The sequence below is a fragment of the Dermacentor andersoni genome, chromosome 10 (assembly GCF_023375885.2).
Source record: "Dermacentor andersoni chromosome 10, qqDerAnde1_hic_scaffold, whole genome shotgun sequence".
Classification (NCBI taxonomy): Eukaryota; Metazoa; Arthropoda; class Arachnida; order Ixodida; family Ixodidae; genus Dermacentor; species Dermacentor andersoni.
In genome coordinates this window covers 91,899,643-91,920,704 of record NC_092823.1, presented here as the reverse complement: position 1 = coordinate 91,920,704, position 21,062 = coordinate 91,899,643, and the positions used below count along the sequence as shown (strand labels likewise).

General features: G+C 45.5%; 1 protein-coding gene across 1 annotated transcript; it reads left to right on the top strand.

Moving 5' to 3' along the window:
• The first annotated feature begins 11,967 nt into the window (after nucleotides 1-11,967).
• Nucleotides 11,968-16,938, top strand: LOC126543535 (beta-alanine transporter-like). The gene is made up of 2 exons (XM_050190647.1): nucleotides 11,968-13,635; nucleotides 16,798-16,938. The coding sequence occupies exons 1-2, from the start codon at nucleotides 11,968-11,970 to the stop codon at nucleotides 16,936-16,938; spliced, it is 1,809 nt and encodes a 602-aa protein (XP_050046604.1).
• Nucleotides 16,939-21,062: the final 4,124 nt, after the last annotated feature.

Below are 21,062 nucleotides of genomic sequence, written 5' to 3'. Positions count from 1 at the left end.
TATCGCGTTCCCTGAGTGCCATTGGACAGAGCAGAGCGCAAAACACAGCGAATTGATGACGTGCGAAAACATGCCACAATATGGGTTTGCCATACGCAGAGAACCATCGAGAAAGAACTTATTTAATGCCTTTAGGGTAGCGGTGCATATAACCACAACAAGGACGTCGTTTTTAAGGCAGGGCGGCAGTTTATCGTATCGCTGCAATGTGTCAATGATTGGCGTCCTGTTCCGCTCAACGAACAAATTGAGCAATTCTTTAAAGAGGAGTAGGCATTTCGTGGCAGTGTGATCATAAGTGACACATCAACTATGTTCACTCTTTGCAGCAAAGGTTTTGCACATTCCTTCTTACGATCTCATCACTAATATTCATGTGCGTCGCAGGACTCGGCACGCAGACATTATGTGTTGGTTACTAATGTTTACTAAGAATTAGGACAAAAATACGCATTTCAAAGCTGCGACAGAGTCAGAAAACAAAGGCTGAACATCTTCTGCAGGTGGATTCCTTCCATACTCATTGTTGTGCTAGAAGCAGAAGCTGTTACTTTTAGGCGGGAAAACTTCATTCTGCTCACTGTAGGATTAATAATCTCGATTAATAAAATCGAAATTGTTAGAAAAATGTTCGAAGACCAATAATATTAAAGAAAGACGAAATACAGCATCAAGTCGGTAAGTATAAACTGTAATTGGAGTTATGTGAATTGCATTGCTCATAGTCCTAAATTAAATGAGATAGGATATATATGCTTACAACCTAAAGGAAATTGTTAGAATGCTTGCCATGTATTTTTAGATGTCCGGCTCTACAATTCGTGCTGTGTTTCAGAGCAGTAAATCATACGTCACCGTTACTCACGTTAGTAACCTCAATATTTGCAGTTTAGGGAATTCTCATATCACTCTTCTTTGCCGAGATTAAATTTGCAAACACGATTCTTCACTTGCTTTTCTTCATTTGTGATATTCAAAAAAGCTTTTAAAAATAATTGATGGCCTGTACAAGAAATATAATACATCCTAACTCTCAACATTTACTTTTAAAAGTAACAAGCCAAACCATACATTGTTGCAGTAAGCCTTTAAAACTGGTTTGACTATAAGAGCTCCTGTTTCAATACAATCGAATCGAGAAATCGTTTATCTAGGCATCCACTGCACCGATTACTGGCCCCGTAAAAAAAGCCAACTGTATGATTGCGTGTATATAGAACTGCCTTCGCGCACAATCTTACGGTTACAATACGAATGGAAGTGTTACAAAATGTTCCCAGTAACAGTTGTTCTGACAACAAAACTAGTCATAAATTGCTCAATCACTGTTAAAGGAATTTATCATAATGCGAACCTGAAACGTCTACCTTCTCCAGGCTTTGCACGCCTTCGTTCCTAACCATTACGTAGGCACAAAACGGAATAGTATGGCCGCGAGTCACTTCCAAGCGTTATGTTGTTGTATAGGTGTCGCAGCTTCGGCCATTGTTTCGACGTAAAAAAATCAGGGGTAATACAAATTATAGCTAAATGAGCCATTGTATTAAACCAACGTCATCGACAGAATAGTTCCCTTAATAAAATGAACCTTTATAAGCTCGATATTTACTTTAATCAACATTAAGTAGGCACAAAACGGCAAAGTACCGCCATATCGCATATCTGCGTGACGGTCATTGCGTGACCTACGTACATGGCACATATTTTCGGTGAGCCTCGGCATAAAACAAATAAAAACGCCATCACCTGTCGCCCGAAGTGCTGCATGATCTAGAGCACGTGGCCCCTCGGCAGAACCTCCGCCTTAGGCAGGGCCGCCGGCGGCCCACGGCATATTAAAAAAATGAAACAAGAAAATTCCAGAGGGGGCGTGCCAGGACGCGCGTCATAAATGCTAACCTCCAAGCGCCCGATTCGTCTTTAGTAGCTACTGTTTACAGGCTGGTTTTGTGGTAATATGTGGAATCACCAGCCCAGCAGTTTTGCCAAGATTGCTTCAGCAACATAGACTACTCTTTTGCAGCGAATTTAAAAGAAAGTGAACTTGGGTTGCCGTTGGTGTTTGAGCTAACATTCACAATTTCATCGCTCTTCGTACACAAACTTTACGAATCTTCTGCGAAGCACTGTTGCACTTTATAGACAAGCAAACGTTGATTTCGGGTAGATATAGGGACAGCTTTCAAGGACAATACGGATCATAATGAGGGCAACGCGCGCATTGTCACCGCGCACGAACTCCGCGGCTCCTGTCAGTATGTGCTACTTCACCAATCGCGAGGCTTGAACATGAAACACGTCAGCCTGTGTGTGTTTAAACGTATGTGTTCCTGTTAATAAAGACACACAATGACGTCAGCACATGTTCAGACTTATGAATTACACGGAAGAAGGTTGTTTTCCCCGCACGTCAGAAATAATAGAAAGGAAAAGGGATTTTCGACATAATTTGTCGAATGCATTAGACGTGCTGAAGTAACAGTATATGCCAAGCTTGCCAATCATGGTTGTAGCGAGGATTTGGAATTCTTTTTACAGCAGAAAAGCCACATTTCCTTGCTCATTGTCAGTACATATTATTAGAGCATCTCAACTAAGCGACCTAATTAAGTTTATCCTTTGTAAATCTCCATTCCCACGGTCCAGCCACCATCGCGAATCTATGAGAATCTATGAATCTACGAGAGGGAACTGGATGGAATTTTTTGAACAGTTTTCGCGTAAGAGCTTTTTGTGATTACGGCCCCAGATGCCTACATAAAAGTAAAGTGCATACCGAAATTACGCACTATTGCAAAAGAGATCAGTGCCGTGATATTGTAGTCCAGTGATGTTTCTTTTCGTGCTTCTTCAATGGTCCAAGTTGCGCCCAGGGCACATTATCACAGGGACTGGCCGACCGTGAATGGTGGTCGATCAGATTTGAGGTGAATGAAGCAATGTGTCATCATGAATACTTCATGCGTCAGTGTAATTTATAGCATGTTTCATGCATACGCTTATAATATGTTCAATGTTACAATTAGATGGAAGCAGCTTCTATAACCAATGCATTACGTAACGACTACTTAGAGAATACGGGCCCAGAGACTTAAGTCAGGGCGCTTCGGTCTATTGCGGCCCTTAACATTCCGGTACCTTTCGCAAGGTCGGAAACTTTGGATGATGCTGAGAAAAAGCCTCTGCGTTAAAATTGTTCGTAGGGGCAAATCCTAGTAAAGCAGAGTATATTATCAGCGAATTGCACAGCCCATACGAAAGAGCACTTGCAGATTGTTAATTCAGCCTCTTATGATGCCATCAGTGGAAGAAAGTTGTTAACTAGAATTACTTGAGCCCTTTATAACTGTAATTATTTTTCTCGCTGCTCGTTCGCTTGGCTAGCAACTACTTCCACCAAGAAAAGAAACCAAACCCACATTTACAAATCTATTCATAAGGAAGAATCACTTGAAAGAATGGGTGCCGACCAGCCGTGATAGAAAACGTAATATTAGCAAAGACGACCAACTACTCCCATGCCCAAAGGCATGGTTGGTGCTCGTATTCGGTGAGCTTTCTGATGCCAGTTTCGGTTACTGGGCATGTGCCACTAGGTGCGTGCCACTCTACAATGGTTATAAGGATGCCTTGATATTTCTCCCATTATGAGCGGAATCAGACCTACGTCGCAAGGGTTCCTCAAGGACAGCAACAAAACGCTTGAGCACGCTGTTCCGCAAATGGACTGGGCAAGTCCCGCTTTTCAATGAACGCGTCTCATGACAACGTTTAGAGCTGCGCCATGAATAATGCACTGGATATGTGCCGCTCTTCAAAGAACCTCTCTCTAACTTGGGTCACTCAGTAGGTTTCACTGGCTGCAGTGCAAGAGAGGCCAGACTTCTCAGCGTTCGCAGGCGTTGCGTTTGCGTAGTATGCTTCTGGTCTTGGAGGCCACACGATGACTTCTAGGCGTTGCCACTAGATGGCGCAGCGAGTCCACAAAGAAGCGAGACAGAGCAGCCCGGTTGCCGCATGACGTGTTTGTAAGCGCTCGCATGCACCAGCACGCCCTAGATTTCGGATGCCACGCGTAGGCTTCACGGCAGCGGCGTTAGATGGCGCCTTAGAGAAGGGCGAACGAGGAGTCTTGCTGCAGTATGTGCCTTATACGCGTACATAACGCGTTTCGACGGTGGCAACACATTTGTCACTAAATTCACGTGCCCACGCATTATAGTCCACAGTCCTTGCGAGATGAGTTCTGCGTCAATACCTTCTTTTTTTCTTGCGAACAAACCTATTTTAACAGCTTTTTGTAAGTTTTGCCCCTTTCCTCCCTCTATCTCATGCTTCTATCCCCTCTCTCCCGTCCCCCAGAGTAGGGTAGCCAACCGGACGCTTTCCTTGTTAAAATTCCTGCCTTCCCTCTTTGTTTCCTCTTCCTGCTCCTTGCGAAAGATGTTTTCTTTAATAATGGCATGCACTTATACGTACAGCCGAGGCCGAATTCACCAGGCCCTCTTTCGTAAGCACCGTTTGCCGTTGTTCCGCCGTCTTTTCGAAATATTGTCCAATAGCCTCGTACATGCCCTATTGAGTTCCTTGAGCATAAAAGATGTTTTGAATACACGTCCTCTTTTGAATTCTGGTGCTGAAATTCTGTTTGTGTCGAATAAATTGCTATGCGATATATCCAGTGAATAATGTGCATTCATTTTTGGTTCGCACTATAGACGTGGTTATTGCTCTGGTTTCCTTTTGCTATGACTACTTTCTGAAGAAAAGAAATGCAGTACTCTTTTTGTGTTATTCGTTTATTCTGCTTCGGTAGCTACTATTATGGTAGGATTCGCGCGTGCTCTATGCTGCGAGCACTGTCAAATAAGGTACTTTCTTTATGGAACCGAAGTATCCTGTCGCAGCAAAATGATTTACGATTATTCGCGCAAGAGTTATTCTTCAGACTCTGAAAGCACAGTATTCGAAGTGTCTCCAGTAGGTGACACCAGGTCGACTCCGCACAATATGCTTGACTACTAATCGATAATGTCAGCGCCATGTCCTTAATTATTTCTAGAAATCGTTAGGCACTTCCCTCGTTTTTGAACGCCATCCCTCGGCCGCATTTCGATGGGGGCGAAATGCGAAAACACCCGTGTACTTAGATTTAGGTGCACGTTAAAGAACCCCAGGTGGTCGAAATTTCCGGAGTCCCCCACTACGGCGTGCCTCATAATCAGAAAGTGGTTTTGGCACGTAAAACCCCATAATTACATTGAACGCCATCCCGTCTTTATACATTGCTTCAGTTTGCACGATACTTCACTTGTACGTAAGGTGTTTTTCATGCACAGTGACTTCCATGCAGAATTGAATAAATCAATCATTATTTAAAATATTCTGGGTTTGTTCGTTTCTGCTTTGAAAAGCGTCGTTTTGAAATGTTGGACAGAAGGTTAGCAAGTGGCGAACTTAGGATATTTCAGAAATTACATTCCTCAATCCTTAGATATTTCATCTTTCGTTGGATATTTCATCAGCAATGAATCCAAAACGCTTAGGTGCCTCAAACGCATTCAGACATCATGCATTTAGCGGAACGGACAATTCTTACTTTCAATGCGAATTCAAAATTGAAATCAAACCTTCGGAGTACTCGTAAACTTCGCCTTTAAGAGTGGAACGCGATATCATTCAGAGATCTTTGACTACTTCGCACGCTTCCCGGCTACTGGAGCGTTTGTAGCCTTAATGTTTACCGGGAAACGCTGGCCGCGACCGCTATGAACTAAGGCGGGCTTTCTGGTAGAAATGCCACTTCTTGCGTGGGCCGCGTTGCGGCGGAGGCGATCGCAATCGGGAAGTATTGCAAGGAACATGGTGCGCCGCTCCCTGACGTGCCAGATACTTATGCGCAGGCGCGCTCAAATGGCGGACGCCGTGGCCGGTCTGTGGACTGTAGAAACGCTGGAAAAGGGGTTTCTTTGAGTTTTCGCGTACCGGAACTATGTTTTCTTGCCTAGTCAAATTACAATCCGACGCATTTATGTCTGTAGCTTGTGTGTAAGTCCTGCTTTACGGGTGTTCTGTGTATTTAAGCTTGAGAAATTCAATTACTTCAGTAACTTACTTGTTCGACATGGAGGGCCTGGGTATGGGTGGTTCAAAAATTCTTTTGCCGAAACGACGTGCGGCGCGAGACGCCGACGCCAGATTTTCTGCGACGCGAGGTCCTTAATGCTATCGCGTTAATGTTAGTCGACGTGCTGGCACCGCGTCAAAGTACTTGTTCGGAATAATAATAACCACTGAACTTTCAGCCGTGTAGGATGTAGCTGTACTGTTCTGCAAGAAGTCTACATTTACCATTTACAGGGAATAAGGGGCGTTTTTTGGGTTATATTCGAGCGAATTATCTGAAGTGTAACAGGTGTTTGCAGGCTTGGCAAAAAAAAAAATGTAATAAAAGCTGTTCGAAAGCTTTACATATTCGTTATCCCCAATTTTCTTGACACTTTTAATAGAAATAAACGTCACATGTTTACTTCCGGTGTTAATGGTGGTCATGTTAAGGGGTCAATGTGGAGAATATTTACCATGTTTAGCTTTAGTAATTGTCGGATATATATGTACTTAATACCCATTTTCTGCGTATTTCCATCCTCTATAGGAGGTTCGTTGTAGATTTACCCTGTATTCATTGTGAACGGAAGGTGGCATGTTGTTTATACTTCATAAATGTACGGATCAAGTTTAGGGCCCTGCTTAGGCGGAGTTTACAGTAAGTGGGTTTATTATTGCAGGCGCACTATATTACTTAATCAAGCACCCCGCAGCGTTAAATACTTTAGAAACTGCGCACAATTTATCCGACTATCTTGGGAGAATTAAAATGGCATAAAATTTGCATAAATTGGAAGTGGGGTAAATAAAATGGTCTGTGCGCAAGCATTATAAAAGTAAGGAGTAAATTTGGGGGATTTTGTTCAAGCTTAGTATACCGGTAGTGTAAAGAGAACGCTGAAACAGAGAAAAAAAGCACACTGGAAAAGCGCTGTACTAGCAACGGACTACTTATCGCAATGTGCAACCCATCAGTAGAAAGACCCGTCTACATGCATAACAACATACGACCAGTTTAGGCCAAAACATTCATAGGTACTCATTTCACATTCAAGCACTCGATGCACAGAACCGCAATGTGATATCCGCAGCTTTTCTTTATTTGGACAGGCCCGGCGACATGACGTGTTTTTTATCCCTGTGGCCGAATGTGCCATGTGTTCTTTCAAAAAAAAAAAGACATCGTCTTACAACCAATCGCATGAACGTCAATGAACTAACAAGTCCAATGAAGGCTTGGGCTTTATATTCCTCTTGTGTTGAGAAATACTCTCACTTTGGAAGGTGCCAGTTTGGACAATGTGCATCTTTCCACAGTTTTGCACAATGTTGGAAAGTATGCACAAGGAACAAAGCGATTGTCATGAGTTACAGCGCATTGGTTTTTGCAAGATTGATCCGCCCTCCTTTTTTCCCAGCGGCGCAGGCATTCCCGACTGTAATCCGTACTGAAAAAATCAACATATGTAACAAAATTCTTGAAAATGTTTTTAGGGCGACGGGATAACACATATATCTCTAGATACACTTCTAGTTGCTAGTTTCTTTGGCCAATTATTGTCAGACAGGTTCAATGATTTATATACATGCGGTCTTCCCGTATTCTGCATTATGATGTGTATTCGTTATTGCGGCAATCAGACTGCACAAAGAGTTCAAGTTGTCTGTCTCGTTACGATTCATTTAGTGACATACTAGTAGGCAAGAAAAACGTAGCCTTTATTCCGCATGTAAACGGGTTTTCAAGTCGGCTTAATAAGGTTGGCAAGTGTTCCTATGAACAGGTATTGCTTTTTCCACCTCAAAGCAAAGATAGGAGGGCCTGTGGCGAAGTCGAAAAAAAATAGGACAATCATTGCAATTGTCCAGTTCGTTTTATTGTCGCGTAGGCTATAACATTGCCCAATGCCGTAGAAAAAATTAAATTGGATAAATTGGTCCATGCAGAAATGGCAAGTTCCGCCAGCACCATAACACTTTAAGGGCCACGCTTTCGTCACATCTTTCAGTGACCTGACTCTCATGTGCTCTTCTGCCTCTCTTTCACTGCATAGTACAAATATTTTGCTCACCTTCAACCTTCTGCTCAATGAAAGTTTATTCATCATCATCATTATCCGCTCGATTCCCTGTACGCGCAAATATCCCGCTATAGTGGGTACATGCCATAGGTGAGGAGCATTGCGTTCAGCATCATCAATCGGGCGACAAAAGCAACAAGCTGTACTGTGCCGAAGAGAGAACAAGAACTGTTGGAGCAAGTTGCAGTATGCCTGACGCCCTCAAGTTGAATACATCTTCTCTAGAAGCGGCATCTGGCGGACGCGACGTCAGCAAAAGCCTCAAGAGGCGCATCATTTACATCGGTAGCTTATCCATCATCTTCTTGGTGTTCATTGACATCTTTCTCATGTATCTTTACGTCTTCCACACAGCACCTTACAACGGTTTGTGACAGTGTCCTTGCGACCATCCGACGCTCGCCATCGATGCAGGAAAGATGAATCAACGGTGCAGTTTCCGCTGTGCAGGGAGCTTTCAGGGAACAGCGCCGGAACATCATTCGGAAGTGTTTTCGAATCCCCTGGCCAGTGTTGCTACACAGTTGTGAAATCAGTGCTTTGCGAAATGCGAGGGGATTCGACCTTCCGGTTGCTTTTCTTTGTGATGTAACTTTTCTTGTGTGTGTGACTCTGCCCGCTGACAGAAATAAGGATTGCTTAAGGCGTACGTTTTTTCATTAGCGCTTGCTTCATCAGTCAATATTGTCATATTTTTCGTGTTTGGTCATTGTGATTATCCTGTGGTGCGATCAGATTTCTTGGCGCCACCGAATTCGCAACATATTTTAATCCTGAAGCGACACTACGAGGGCATGCTATCTGCAATCGTAGCCCTTGCCGCAGTATATTCAAGTAAAACGAAAGCGTACACTCATTTGAGTTTCAAAGGGTACATTATGGCTGCTGTCAAAGGGCATGACGTTCCTCTACGGCTGTTTAATTCACAGGTATCAGATTAAGAAAAAAATTATGTGTGGCTCTGCTGTTGCAAGCACCAGAGACCAGGGTAGCTGGGAGAAGGCCACTAAAGTAGTGGCAAACTGCACACATAGTCTAAGTCTTGCTGGGCTTCCCCCAGCTGCGCTGGTCTCTAGCGTTTGTGATAGGAGAGCCACGCATAATTTTTTTTCCACTGCGAGAAAGAGGATCGCCAACGCGAGCGCGTGGGTTTTTATCGAAGAGAAATGACCTCACACCATCAGTGCCCCTGCGGCGCCAGTCCTTGTCCCCCGCTAGGCTCCACCCACCCTTGCCTCGTTGCTATGCAGCGCGATGCTGTTTTTATACTCGGCTTTCACTTTCTCTCAGCTCTCTCTCCCCCAGCTCGGCGAAGCTGCGGACGTCAAGAGAAACCCAGCGAGGTTCTAACAGTTCTAATGTAAAAGGAATTTGGGTATAAACCACGCTAGCCGTATGATGAGTAGTGACAACTGTGTCCACGTTCCTAACAGATTGCCCCATATTACAGCTATACATACAAATGTTTTCAAGGGCAGTCCAAGGATTGGTTGTCTGGTGGCGGTTCACATATTACCGGTTTCAGGCATATAAACACCATGTTGGCATTGTAGTTTCAACGCGCCCATGTGAACACGCTGCGCTAAAGGAGGTCGACACTTGGTTGAAATCGTTGAAAGGCTGGTTTGCCTGGTATCCCCGTGGAGAGAGAGGACCAGTGAAAAATAGACGAACAGGGAATGCAGAAAGCTAGTTTTCTTTCTATCAATTTTTAAAGCAAAGAACATCAGCTTCTAATGTCATTTCTTCAACTTTTCTAAGAAATGTTAGGGTAATAAGGCTGCGTCATCGAAGCTAGTTCATCATGTTACTCAGCAGCAAAAAAAAATGAAGCGCTTGCTTTCGAAACTTGCTTTCTTACAGTGGTGGACTTTTTATAATCTCCTCCTTCAAGCCAAAAACACCAAACGTCGGTCGTCCTTACTAGAGAGAATTCTACGCTGCTTAGAAAGTTAATGTCAGGGGAAAAAAAGGTATCGTTCACACAGTCTACCAGGTGCTTTTACAGTACCTTAGCTGTGGGTATGCGCGCGAGAACTTTATCAGTTGATTTAAAAAAATGGACATGTGTGCACCACACGCAATGAGAACACGTATAGATGAAGCTAGGGCAGACGATTGTTACTGATGCCTCCTACATAAAAAATGCATATTATGCGTTATGAGTGGAGTCTTTTTTTAGTAGATGCAGCCCATTCTGCTGCGAAGCTGCTTACTAGACAACAGGTTAATGCAACAATGGCTTGGGACACATGTGAAGGAGGCAAAGCCCCACAGAGGTGGGCACAGAAATTTAAGTTAGCCCACTATTTGGTATTGCTGGGGGCTGACCTCAGGCGTAGAATCGGCCGCATCACTCAGTATTTCAAATATTTTACTGGTCTTTGTTGAAGGGAACACAGCAAATAGTCCGACGATTAGGATACCCCCTAAAGCGAAATTTGAGCGGTAGCTCTATAGTTGTTTTCATTTCGTGATATATTCAGACAAAGAATGCGAGAGTGAAATCACCGCACCGACTGGCGGTGGGCCAGTGCCGTTAGTGCCTTCGCAGAGGCAAAGAGGCAGTATGGGAACACTGGCGTGATGAGAAGTATCGGAGACAGCTGTTGAATAGGACGGCGAACGCGCGAGCAGTGGCATAGCTGCGTTCGCGCGGTTAAGCCCAGGGATGGTGACGCTTAACCCAGGAACGGGCGACTGAGAGCTGCGCTCTAGAATGTCTGGTTCGGCCACGTCGACATAGCTCAAATTTCTCGATAACAGCTTCTGGGCATAAACTGGCCGTCATTACGCTAAGTTCGGTCCGCTATGTATACCTTAGACTAAGTTTTGATTTACATAAACGCTGCAAAAATGTGAAGGCAAGGACCTCTGTGAATCCAAAATATTGAAGGGAAGACATAATTTTCTAGGCAATGACATGAGCTGGCTATCCTCTCGTTTTATTCCATTCTTTCTATCAATCGCGGTAATCAAGTGCCGCAAAAGAATAACATTCAACGGTCATGCCTCCATCTAGTCAGCTTGTGGCGGCCGACAAGAAAATGTTCAAACCGACATAACATTACCTAGATTTTCTTCACCAAAATTTGCCTTTATAATTTTCAGCATCCGAGTTGATATTCCCCTTGGATTTATGCGCATAGTCCAACCAATCCCCCATCGCGTAGGATTGGTCAATGCCCTCCTGGTGGAAAGAGCTACGACCAATCAGGTCAAGAACAGCAACAGTCATCAAGGAGTGCAACCCCACCGACGAAGAAAAGAAACGGCGCCAGTAAGTTTCTAAATTTATTTCGTTATATTTCGTCTTCTTTTCTGCGAGGCTGACCCCTGTATTTCGTTTCATTCAATTTTTCATCCCACTGTTTCATTTATGATCAGTTTGTTCTCCATATTCATGATAATTTTGCTTAGAATATAGCACCACACATTTAGCCACCTGTCCCGAAAGTGGGCTTATGCCACTGACGAACAACTCATGAGCATCATCGATGTCACAACAAAAAAAAAAAGACAGAGATCTTTCAGAAAAAGGCAAATGAACACCTACACAATCAACCGCGTCGTTAAGAATACTCATGTAGAAGTGAATCTGGACTGCTTTTTGAGAATCAGGTTACGCTTCTTCCTTAGCGGCCCAGGCAAAAATCGCACCACGGGGTGCGGAACCACGAGCCAAGAAGCGAAGACGACAGAAAAGTCGGTGACATCGAAAGCGACCAATCAGTCACTCGAAAACGGTTAAACCCAATTAAGTGTAGCGCCGTCCCTTATGGGTAAAGACGGGGTAGCCTACGGCGAAGGGCTCTTCCAGTACATGCTAGCCTTCAGCGCCTTCGCCGCCATGGTGGCATTCCTGACGCACGCCTTCAGCTTCCGGGTTACGGCACGAACCATGAGCCATTGGTGCCGTCCACCAGACCACCTTTCCAATCTGAGCGACGTCACCTGGAAGGAGCTCGCCATCCCCACCGACGATAAGGGCGTTCGCAGCAGCTGCACGATGCTCGACCCTCCCGACACCGGCGACCCGTCGGCCGTCCTCGTGCCGTGCTCGTCGTGGAACTTTGACCTGGAGGAGTACGGCAACACCATCGTGAGCCAGTGGAGCCTCGTCTGCGACAGAACTTGGCTGGTCATGCTCGCTGTATCGCTGTACGCAGCCTCGCCCGTTGTCTGGCTACCGATGGTCGGCATCGCCGCCGACACGTTCGGCCGGAAGCTCGTCACCTACATCTCGGTGCCCGTACTCGTAGTGGCCGCAACCGTTAGCAGCATGACCAGGTCGTTCGCGCTCTTCGTCGTGTTGCGCGTTGTGGTCTCGGTGACGTCGACATCTGTGCTTGTCCTCGTTTGCACAATCCTCTACGAGGTGTCGTCTCCCGGACGACGGCTCGCCTACTGGCTCACCAGCTCGGCTCTGGCCTATATTAGCCTCCCGCTCTTCTTCGTCACGGCCAATTCACTCAAGCTCAGCTGGGACAGCGTATACCGCTTCCTCGGTGCACTGTCCTGCGTTCTCTTGGTCTTCTTCTACACAGTGGATGAATCACCCCGCTGGCTTCTCGTGAAGTGGAAGATCCACGAGGCAGAGCGCGTCGCTCTGAGGGCTGCTCGACTCAATGGCGCCCCGATGCAAGAGTGCCTCGGTAAGCTCGACACGCGAGGAGCCGAACTACCCAAAGTCGAACCCGGACTAAAGGGCAAGATTTTCACCATTTGTGAGCCCAACTTGAGGACCCGCACTGCCCTGCTGTCCTTTGTTTGGTTCGTCTTCACCTGCACCTACAACGTGGTAAACCTAACTCGCATAATTGCACCGAACATTTTAGTGTCCGTGATCAATGTTCTCTTAGTTGGCCCGGCACAGTTACTTTTGTACCCGTCCGTGCTCATGCTCGGCGTCAAGCGCACGGCTGTCATAATCAGCGTCGCTTTCACTTTATTCGCGCTAGCTATCGCCTTGTTGTACAGGGAGGAGCAGACTCTTCTGTTAACGATTCTGCTGGTGATCATGCGAGTCTTGATTGAGATGCTCTCCCTACTGATATCGATAATGTCGGTGGCGACCTTTCCGACCTCAACTCGCTGCTGGGGAGCATGCGTGCTCTTTGCCGTCGGCCGCCTGGGATCGTTTACAGGCCTCATGTATACCAATTACGAAGGAGACCACAGGAAGGACATCGTACTGTGCGTTATAGCTGCCTTCATGATATTCGTGTGCGGTGCGATCGAGTGCATGCCAGAAGACGCTGATGATCGTTCTTGGAAGGCGTTCACCGCCGGCAATCGAAGTGGCGCGTCTTCGCGTTACTACGAGTATTCGACGGAAAACCTGACACGATGTCACGGAGGTTCCGTGTCGGTGGCGAGGAAGGAACTCTCTTCCACGTCAACGAGAGACCAGGACTTGTCACCACCCAAGACACGTGGCGAAAATGTCAGTGACACTGTGGAAGCGCATCGAAGCGATCCGAAGTTTGTTCGTGGTCGAAGTGCATCAGGCCTGCGAGAGAGCCTACGGTTTTCTCCTTTACTAGGCCCTGCGCAGCGATCTTGCAAAGATCCTCAACCATAGCATCGGCAGGGCCAGTGTATAAGAGCACAGGTGATTGTTTAGGCACGTATCGTCGTTTCAGAGAAGCTGCCATAACTTCAGTCCCCGGAAATATACTGGCACATTAACCACAACTTACACCGGCCTATCTGAACTTGCTATATTCTTTTTTTTCATTTGAAGTAAATACTTCAACGCCACGATCGTGTTTCACTATGATCCGTAACTACTTAGCTTATTTCTTATTTTAATATGTTGTATTCATATGTGATGCGCACGCAGCAAGTGTTTCAAAATTCACGGCGTGACGTAACTCAAATGTTATGGTTTGTTTGTCTTCGCGTCATTGCAATTGACACTATAGAGAAAAACGTTTTCAGCTCTCTTAGAATATATATTTCTACAAAATCGGGAAAGCTCCCTCGTACTTTGAGTAGAGCCTTCGCAAGTCACAAAAGAGGCAGGAACCAAAAATGGGTCCCGTACCAGCACTATGACGTCATGTGTTTGAACTGTGTCTTCTCGGCTCTGCAGAGAGGATTTTAGAGGGAAAACGTAAAAGATCGTGTTAAAAAAAATGGACTCCACATTATTCAGTGAATTGAGGGTGATGACAATTCTGGCATCCCCTTTAACATGGGGCGTTGACAGAGTCCCGTAGCCTGCTAGATTTAGCCGGGTATGCTATGCATATATGCGTTTTAGCGTTTTTACATAAGTTCTGTTTAATCGTTTTTCTCTTCCTCGAAACTTCTTTATCTACCTTGTCCGCTAGCTAAGCCTGTAACGGATCCGGTTGTATCAACCTGTTGCCTGTTTTTTTTTTTTTTTTTCACCAATACTCTAAACCTCTTTTGCTTATCTCGGCTATTGAAAGGTTGATGCTTCCGTCCACTTTAAACCTAAGCGCTTCTCGAAGGCATACGTTACCCACGCATTTCACTCGGTGAATCCTATCGCATTCTATTAGGATTTGCTTAGTGGTCTCCGGATTTTCATTGCAGCATGCGGATGCCTCATCCAGTTGTGAATGTTTGCTGCGATACGCTTCTCTCTTTAGGTAACCTCGGCTCGAGCCTCAAATGGCAAGGCACTTTCCTTCGTGTTATCGTACAGATTTTTCCTTCTAATTTCTTCTTTCTCACTGTTGTAAATTTCCATTGTCTTATTTTAGTTGCCATTCCTTGCGTCTACTTCACTGTCTCTGTTTCTCTCACTTTCTTTCTGATGACTCGTGGTCATTTATTTACACTTTCACTTAGCCTGTAGTTGGTTGCCAACTTTCTTGACCTCTTCCTGCATTCATCTTCTGTACAAGTGTCATCTAGCCGACGCGAAATAAGCAAAAGCCTTAAGAGGGACCTCGTGTACGTGGGTGGCTTCTCCATCGCCTGCTAGGTTTTAACTGACATTTTGCTCACGTGTCTATACGCTGTGTACACCACAACTCACGACGGTTCGTGACAACGACTCGGCGATCATTCGACGCGTGCCTTCGACGCACCGAGCATTAATCGGCAACATGATTTCCGCCATGTATGAAGCTTTAGGAGGACTGCGCCGGGACATCACTTGGAAATGTTTTGGAAATTGGTTGCCACTGCTGCTTGAGAGTTCAGAAATCAGTTATTTGCGAAGTGCGTGGGAAGTAGAACTTCTCGATAAACTTTGTTAGATTAAACGTGTTTTTCTTTTTCGACCCAGCGCGTTTAGGAAAGGTTAAAGTGGTGAATGGGGGGAGGGGGGGGGGGGTCGTACCTTGTTTTGATAGTTCCGATTTCTTTAGTCAATAATTCGAAATTTTTGGCTAAGAACATTGGCAAACGGTTGTCTTCGGTGCAATGAGACTTCCTTTTTTTTGCAGTTTAATTTGCAACGAGGTATATTACTTGACGCGAGAACTACAGCACACTACTCTCGTATCTGCGCTCGCAACCTTTGCCGCACTATTTTAATATAAAACAAACGCTTGCGCGCATTTGCGCTTGGTGCGACTAGGCTATTTTACCTGTCAGTGGCCATGACGCGTCTCAACAGCTGTTTAGTTGGCACACTAGATGTATGATGAGCAGTGACAACATTGCATGCCAGTTTGCAAGTCATTACCCCAGATTCCACCTCTAAAACAGACATAATTTTAAGGGCGGCCCCGAAGCGTGTTGTGTCTTGGCTGGTCGTGTGCTTGCGATTTGAGGTATACTAAATCTACGTTGACATTGAAGTTTCAAGGTGTCCACGTGAACATGGTATGCCGGAAGAAGCTCGATAATAGGCCGAAATCACCCAAAGGCTGCATTCCCTGCTTTCCCTCTTGAGAGAGGACGAGTGAATAGAGATGAATAGCGAATACAAAAATGTGCATTTGTGTCTATTGGTATTTAGGTCAAGCGATGTCAGCTTAGAATGTGTCTTGAACTTTTATAATAAATGTTGTGGTAATACAGTGTCAGCTTTGAAGTAAGCGTACCATATCACTCGCTAGAATGAAAATGAAACACCTATTTTACCATAGCGCATTCTTACCGGAAGGGACCTTTTATCATCACGTGTTGCCCTTCCAAATGGCCATACTGGAAAGAATGCTACGGAGCTGCGAAATTGTAAGAAACGTCGTTCATGCAGCCGTATCCATGCCTTTACAGACCCTTAATTGATGGTTTAAGGGCGAGTCATGCTTCTGCTGGCTTCACAAAAGTCCGTGTGTACCACACGTAAGAAGGACGCGGATGTACGAAGGTAGCACAAACAATCGCTAACTACGGGTACTGCATACAAAATGGGACATTACTGACAGTGGGAGGATATTTTTCCAGTGGATGATGCACATTCAGCTTTGAAGCTGCTTAATAGGCAGCAGGTATGAAAGAGTGCGACGATGGCTTAGGGCAAATCTGAACGACGAAAAGCCTCGCATAGCTGGGCACCACAAAATAAATTAGTGGAATATTTGTTATAGCTGGTGGCTGACTCCAGTGCAGCCTTGCACACAGCACTAATAGTTTCAAATAATTTACTTATTTAGCTTGAACCTACTCTGCTCTACAGACGATGCTGGTCTACAGGGATCGAGCTTGCCAGCTGGGCCTCTCGCTGCTCGAAGGGTGGTCCGGACATGCGTGGTATCGATGGACTCAGGCTAGCCGTGAGCCTGAGCTGTGGACTTGGGCCCACGGCGTCCTGGACTAGGGAAGCCGTGCACCTCGAACGATTTCACCGTCAGGTCATTTCTATAAATAAAGTTTATGATCTCCTCCTCCTAGCTTGAAGCAAACCCCAAAAATGTCCGCTTAGGTCACTTTGAAATATCCTGCAGCCTTTTCGCCAGCTGTATTTTGGCGCAAATTGGCCGCCTTTATTATATGTTTGTTCCGCTAAATACAGGAATGATTGAGTTGTTCCTTATATGAACGTTCGAAAAGTGAAAGCAAGGAGTTTGTCCTCTCTGAATACAAAAAAAATCTTGCCGCAACTCATGATTCTGGGTGTCCCGACTTCAGCCGGCTATCCTGGCGCTCTGCGAACGAGTGAACGAATGAATATTCATTCGTTCGTTCGTTCGCATGGAAACTTATAGCGGAAGCCATAAGGTTTTTATCTGGCTGAAGGCTCAACGTGCTTATGTCCAGTTGCCTTATTTTGTTAACGCTATATTTATCCTTAACGCACGTGGTTACTTTGATAACAAGTAACCACGTGCGTGGACACCTTGAAACTTCAATGTCAACGTAGATTTAGTATACCTCAAATCGCAAGCACACGACCAGCCAAGACACAACACGCTTCGGCAAGTTGAGCAAATTTAGCTTAGCATCTAAGCGGATACTCGTTGGCGCTGCATAGGCTTTAGTTGTCTTGGCGCGTTGATTTCTCTACCGCTCTTGCGCAAAACATTACATTAAATATTAGGCTACAAAGGGCCCGAATTCATTAAGGCTTGTCAGCATTCTAAAATTCTAGGTGCTTTTTTGCATTCCTTGAATTTGTAAACTACGACCTTAAAATTTTTATTATTTCATGGTTAATCGTTGGACAGACTCAGCATAAAAAGCTTCGTTGGTTCATTCCTCCGTTGATTAGTTTACTGATTTATTCCTTTGTTTGTTCGTTCGTTTGTTCATTCATTCATTCGTTCACTCGTTCGTTAGTTCATTCTGGCTATTCGCTTGCATTAACAATTACTGTCGATAGTTACTCTACTTTTTTCTTGCGTGCTTATTTCGGGTGACATCTTCCAAGGCTTCTTTTAGGCGATGTTTGATTTTTGAGGGAATGGAGGAGCGTACAATGAAACGGAACTTTTCAACTTTATTTCAGGTTCAAGGAAAGGACGGTGCATGGTCCGCCGTAGTTGCTTTTAATTTTGCTCTGCTTTACACTGTAGAATAATTTGCAACCTTAAAAGTGAATATCGGTGTAATCACACCCTAAATAAGTTTCCGGTGTAACAGTGTGTCTTAAATATAGTCTCAGTAACAACCTTTTTTGTTTTAGCGGTATTGTTTATTTTACAGCGTAGTCCGCATTGTTTGAATGTGCGTATGAACGTTCAATGCGCAATTTCTCATCGTTTGCCTTGAAAGCAGTCCACTGTGATAGTCAATAACGGTTTAACGCAGAAGAGGCAAGGGCTCGGTTATCACACTCTTATTGCTTAGAATGGCGACAAAAGTCAAACCGGCTCAAAGCATTTCCGCTCATTTGAAGCCACAAGCTGCCAGACTCTCAACACTGAACCAAACCACACACATAGTTTATCAAGAAAATTGCGGCAGTATGAGGACACGCGCTACTACCAACTGATTTATAGATGTATAGTTTGCGAAAACCGAAGACAAACATATGACAAGATGTACCTCTTTTAGAGTAATGAACAGTTTCCTTTTAAAAAAATCAACAACGAATAATAACACCCATATAGTTAAAACGTAACCGCCGCCACCAGTGACACCACGCGACATTTCGCTAACCTACAAACCAAGAGCGCCAAAGATAACGAGGCCACCTAGTACAAACATAAGTCCAGCTATCGAAACATCCGCAAGACTGTCTGCGGCACTTTACCAGGATTCGTTGCTCGTAGTGCCTGCATCAGTTCGCCCCTTATCTTAACTTCATATAGGCATACATTTAAGTCACTTCCTGAGCCTTTCGACGTAATACTTCAACATAGGAAACAAAGTACATTGCACACAGGCTTCGGCATCACCACGTTTTTTCGTTTTTCACCAGTAGACCCAGAAATTGCACCTCCTCCTCGAGAACATGGGGTCTCCAATACCGCAGTTGAAGATCCTTCCAAAACGCATCGAGTTTCTGACCGCTGCGTTGACCAGCTCTGCTCCCTGCCGAGTGCCACAGTGACTCATGGCCCACAACACAAAAAAGAGCTGAGAGTTCGTGTAGCGGTGGTTGAAGTAGACCTCTCGGCCAACGCCCTCGTGGACGTCAAGATGGTAGACGTCGTAAAGGGGACCGAGGAGCGCGGACTCTAGAGCGAATTCCAGCAGCAGGCCTGGATTGCCGTCGAAGTCGAGGGAGGCATTGTAAACAGACCGTAGGCATCCGGTCACGTAAGCCAAGTGCTGGTCATGTGCATACTGAAAGGCAACGAGTGGGAAAGCAGTGAGGCCAAAGCTCGTCCATTCTCTGCTAATAGAAGGGCCGGGTCAAAGATATTATTGTGCTAATCTTAGCGAAAACAATTACAAAAAAAAAAATAACGGCGCTAGCTATATGGCCACTGGATATCTGCATGGATGTTGTGGTCCTGTGGCCATCCTCATGTTCCTGTAGGTAGTCCTGTTTTGACCGCACCCTCTCCAAAAATGTCGCCGACGATTACGATACTCCCTGATGCAAAATTTGAGCGCAGTTCTATACGCGTTTTTATTTCGAGTGTGAATATTTTGTGCTATTATGGTATAGGTTCATATTAGGAAGAGAACGCTGTGAGTAGCGTGCTTTGTTTCCATAGAGACAACGCGTCCTACTCCCGCGCTATATCGTAGCCATCGTCGCCACACAGCCCGTATTGTGCGGCATTACGCTTTTTTCCTCGCGCCTTCGTTCAACCAGCGATGAGAGCGGCCCTTTATTGCGGCCAAATCGCACCACCAGTGTCAGGGCCGACAACACCCATGGGAGCGTCACTTCGAGTCTTGCTCGTAGCCGCTCGCCATCGCCTCTTGCAGGAGGAGTGGTACACGTCACACACGCTGGTACCGCGGACTGACCTCAGCAGCTGACGCCGCGGACGAGCGTAACCTCCTGGCGCCTCCTCGAAAGCGCCGATGCGATCGCCCACGCGGCAGTGGATGCCGCGGCCGCAGGTAACTCGGCGCATGCGCAGCCGTTTCCCTCCGCTCCTCCTCCACTTCCCGCCTCATGCTTTCCTTTTTAGTCTCCTCCCCTACATTCCTCCTCGCGCGTCCTTCTTTCACTCTTTCCTCCGCGTTCGCTTTCATCGTTCGCTTACGATGTACAACCGCCGACCAGGCACGCCAACGCTCAACGTAGGAACGGGCGCTTAGGAGTTGCGCTATTTAAAATAAAGAACGTCGTGGAAGCTTCCGGCAAAACTGGATATTTTGCAATACGAATCACAATTCGCAGGGTACGAAATGTATCTGCACAATAGACACACAGCATGTAGAGTGCGTAGTCGCAGAAAAGGAAACTCTAACGGGATCGGAAGCATCATAGCGTGCATGGTTTGTAAGCAAATTGAAAGCACGAAGTTTAGTGTTTTGTTTATATTCCACACGTCTTAGTCGTCATATCAGCCAGGTATCCGCGTTAAAGTTAAGGGGATGCATAAATCATAAGGTAGTCGCAAAAGCTCTTGGGCTAAAATTGTTCGCAATACACATTCCAGCAAGTCATGGTGCTTGACATGCTAGACATGCCGGCATATCGCAAATAGCACTTATGCAGAAAAAGCGCCGGTAATTGAGGCCACTGTGGCCACGTGCCAGCAGCGGCATACCCCCCATACAACAAAAAATGAAAACAATCACATTTACTTAACTAAAGTACACGTCCACCGAAGCAGCCTTTGAAGAGTCCGGATGGCATACTCGCGACGTTTAGTAGGTAGCCGACGATCTGTAGTATTCCCGAAATGTATTACGCTAAATCTGCTCGTAAACGTGTATTTCCGCCAGTCATGATGTGGACATGTTATCAGCGAAAGCGGCCATCCAATGACAAGCAGCAGCCATGAAATAAAGGTTTTCTGAATTCGGGCCCAGGAATTCATGAAATGAACATTCAACATACTAGTTGGGCAAGACTTTACGATGAAAGAAGCA

Excerpts from the sequence above, each read along its gene's own strand:
- LOC126543535 (XM_050190647.1), top strand. The coding sequence starts at position 11,968 with ATGGGTAAAGACGGGGTAGCCTACGGCGAAGGGCTCTTCCAGTACATG. Across the intron at positions 13,636-16,797 it reads CCAAGACACGTGGCGAAAAT|ACGATGCTGGTCTACAGGGA; the intron begins GTCAGTGACACT and ends TCTGCTCTACAG.